Below are 3,910 nucleotides of genomic sequence, written 5' to 3' on the forward strand. Positions count from 1 at the left end.
CAGTGACTGAATTTCCCTTTCAGCCTTCTCTTTAATATGTCCAAATAATTCTACACCCTGAGCTTTCCTAAGCCTTTAATCATTTATGGTGTTCTCTGCTGTACCTACCCATTAGAACAATTTTTAAAAACATTAACACTGTGCCAATTATTTTCAAAAGCCCAGAGATACTAATCAAGTGATCCTAATAATCTTAAACACTATCCTCAAACCAGAAGATAAATGGAGATTGGGAAACTTGCATTCTAAAGTGCCACCATCCAGATAAAATTACCCTGTGAATTAGAGTAATTTCAATCAGATCCTGTGAAATTGAACATTTTCTCAAGACCAAAATTAGAGAATAACGAAAAGTTAAAGGGCCCAAACTGTGGAACATAAAATGGTTTTTCACATGGCAAATTCAACAGCAAAAGGTAGGCAACAGGGGCTAGGGAGAGTAGCAACAGCTTAGAAAAGTAATAAATAAAATTACAAAATGGGCTGGCCAGTTTGCTTAGTTGGTTAGAGTATGGTGCTGGTAACACCAAGATCCAGGGTTTGACCCCTGTACTGGCCAGCTGCCAAAAAAAATTTTACAAAATAATTAACTATTCATCTCATGGCCATTCTACCTTGATACAAGACTTCTACTACTCTAAAAAAAAATCATAGACTGCTTACATAAGGCCTAATGTCTTACTATATGGTGTCCTGTGTTTTAAGTTAACACGTTACATATTAAGGGAAACATAATGGCATTTCATAAGCATTAAAAACTCAACTCTGTTTTCCTATGGGCATCTGCATGTATGACCATAACAGTCATTAACACACAATGAGCTGGTTTATATAAAAATACAAACCAGAGTAGGTGTATAACTTGTTAATTCCCTAACTCAATCATTCTAAAAGATTACTTTAACATGTAAATAACCATACCAAAAACAATTTATTTTTCAGTGTCATATCAGCTACTCAGTAATAAGGTATTAGATGCATTTAGAAAAGGATTAAATTAGTATATTAGAATCCACTTAATATAATGCACTCAGCAAGATAAACACAAAGTTATTAAGTGGAGGAAGTGTAGGCAGGAGATTCTAATTCTATTGTGTGACAGGAAGTACTTGCTATGGAAGTTTAGAAACAGGAATACCAAGTTCTGTTTTAGCATAAGAAAAAATGGAAAACACACTGGTGAATAAGGGCAAAAGAGGAAGTTTTTTTTCAGTGAACAATCTGCCACATAGTAAAGACAATCCAAAATCACTCCAAAAGTTAAAAAAAAAAAATCACTTTTTCACTAGGCTTAACGTGAGAACTGTACTTCCTTAGGTCTACTGGAGCCCGGATTCTGCAGTTTCACTATAACAAGACAGTTTATGGCTCACCTTTTACACATCCATAGGGAGATACAGGTGGCTTGTAACATTAAACAGTTTAACAGTTTCATACCTTAAACTAAAGTTTGATGATTATTAACTTTTTTTTAGCAATACTAACGATCTAAGAATCATTTTTATAAAGTGCCTAAATTTCACGACAACGTGAATATACTATTAAACTGTACACTTAAAAATGGCTAGGACAGTGTTTTTTTACCACGCACAAAACTGCATAAGTGGAGAAATTACTCTACTTAAATGTTAGTAGTAACCTGTTATGTAAGTTTTGATTTACTCTAAAGCCACGATCATCTTATGCTTAACTTTCAATAAAGTAAATTTGTTGTTGTTGTCTTTAACAGCTAGATTAGTTTTATGTAGTTAATTTTTAAAGATACCTTCATACATGGGCAAATTCTTTAATCCTGAACTACAGAGTGAAAGTGAAGCGCTATTCTCAATTAGCATCTTCCAAATCATCTGAATCACTTACTGCCAACAAATACTATTTATGAAATTATAAGTGTTTCTACTTCAGCTGATTCCTTATTCAGTGAGTGCAAATCTCGAAATTAAGAGAGCAAGATCCCTAAATGAATAGGCTTTTCCTACAGCAGTTGAAGTTCTAGATTGTGAGGTAAGAGACACTCCCTACACCTCAGCTTTTAGCTCGACAGTGGCCCAGAATTCTAAGGTCAACCATTTCCAAACACCCTTCATTCCTGGCTCAGCCCTATCAAAAATTTGTCAGGCTTTTGTTAACTCCCATTAAGTTCAAAAGAATGTACAACCTAGGTTAGTTTGGTAGCTCGGGAAAGACCTGGAACAACCACCAAGTTGGCTTGGCCACCTCTAGGAAGCCTCCAGGAAAAGAAAACCGGGAAGACTTCAACTTTGCGCAAATCCCCATTCTCAGTCACATCTCACTCCTTTCCCGATGAAGGGCTGTGTTCTCGAAAGATCTACCCCTTTCCAACTCAAATGTCATTCCCAGATCAGCGCTCTAGGAGTAAGCGGCGCTCAACCCACGCCCTCCTCTTCCTGCCCGTTCTCCAAGTGCCAGCGCCGGGCTCACTCTGCAGCTCCCACACAAGCCCTACGTGAAGAGGGGCCCTGGCTTACGACCCCGGCCCGCGAAAGGACTGCCCGACCGCGCCTGCAGGAGGGCTCCCGGCCTGGGCGGCTGTGGCTGCCCGGGGCCGGCGGGAGGGGGGGGGGGCCCTTGGGGGGGGGAAGACGATCTCACCTTGACTCTGGCTTGGCCACCTCTAGGAAGCCTCCAGGAAAAGAAAACCGGGAAGACTTCAACTTTGCGCAAATCCCCATTCTCAGTCACATCTCACTCCTTTCCCGATGAAGGGCTGTGTTCTCGAAAGATCTACCCCTTTCCAACTCAAATGTCATTCCCAGATCAGCGCTCTAGGAGTAAGCGGCGCTCAACCCACGCCCTCCTCTTCCTGCCCGTTCTCCAAGTGCCAGCGCCGGGCTCACTCTGCAGCTCCCACACAAGCCCTACGTGAAGAGGGGCCCTGGCTTACGACCCCGGCCCGCGAAAGGACTGCCCGACCGCGCCTGCAGGAGGGCTCCCGGCCTGGGCGGCTGTGGCTGCCCGGGGCCGGCGGGAGGGGTGGGGGTCCCTTGGGGGAGGAAAGACGATCTCACCTTGACTCTGATCTCGTAGGTGGTGAAGCGGCCCCGGCCGACCCCCACCGTCTGCGGGTTGCTCACATCGATCTCGAGGAAGTTGCTGGGCGGCCCGTAGGCGTCATTCAGGTTCTGCGGCTTGGTGATCAGCCGCCGGGTGTCCGCCACGGTCTCCGCCATTTCGCTGTAGACGCCGCCGCCGCGGGCTCCCTCCGCTCCCTCCACCCCCTCCGCGATCCACCGCCGCCGCCGCTGCTGCCAGCCGCGGGGACACGGGGCTCGCGCGCAGCGGTCGCCAGGCGAACGAGCACGTAGGGCTGGCGTTCACCCCAGGCGCGAAGCTCCTCCCCGCGCCCCGCGGGCTTCCGCCTCTGTGCCCAGGAGAGAAACAGCTGACTCGCAGGATCGCCGCGCTTAGGGCCGGAGAGGGGCACCGCGGACTGGGGTTGAGGAGAAACGATGTCACGAGACTTGTGGTCGCGAACAGGTTGCGGCCGGACTACAATGCCCAGAATGCACCGGGCGAGCGCGCCGCCGCCGGGCTGCGGCCGAGGTGCTGCAGCCCCAGACGGCCAGGGGCGGCGCTTCCTGTCTCTCTGCGCCCCGCCTCGGCCGGGAGCTAGGGCAAGAGCAGCGGAAATGGTGTCCGGGGCCTGGGGAACTGTGGGTGCGAAAGTGAAGCCGCAAGGTGTGGGAGGCTTGCCCGCAAGTGGAAGCAGAACTGCTTCTACTATGCTGACCTGTCACCGTCTCGCCGTGAATCCCTGAAGATGGCTTTCTAGATAATCTTTAACACCTGAAATGATTTTGTCATGAACCTCAGTTTCACCAGACGTGTGTCTATTCTGATAAATTGAAGGCGGTAAAGTAGGAAAGTGGAATGAAAACAAACAAACAAA

At 47.1% G+C, this 3,910-nt stretch overlaps 1 protein-coding gene across 1 annotated transcript; it reads right to left on the bottom strand.

Annotated features, from left to right (window-relative positions):
- Positions 1-2,463: 2,463 nt before the first annotated feature.
- On the bottom strand, positions 2,464-3,452 carry LOC103584279 (sorting nexin-3-like). Its single transcript, XM_008565344.1, has 2 exons — positions 3,030-3,452; positions 2,464-2,556 (listed from the first exon to the last, which is right to left on the bottom strand). Exons 1-2 carry the CDS (start codon positions 3,189-3,191, stop codon positions 2,464-2,466), a joined length of 255 nt encoding a protein of 84 aa, XP_008563566.1. The 5' UTR covers positions 3,192-3,452.
- Between the last annotated feature and the right edge of the window lie 458 nt (positions 3,453-3,910).

This window comes from Galeopterus variegatus, unplaced genomic scaffold (genome assembly GCF_000696425.1).
Source record: "Galeopterus variegatus unplaced genomic scaffold, G_variegatus-3.0.2 Scaffold48801, whole genome shotgun sequence".
NCBI classification, from domain to species: Eukaryota; Metazoa; Chordata; class Mammalia; order Dermoptera; family Cynocephalidae; genus Galeopterus; species Galeopterus variegatus.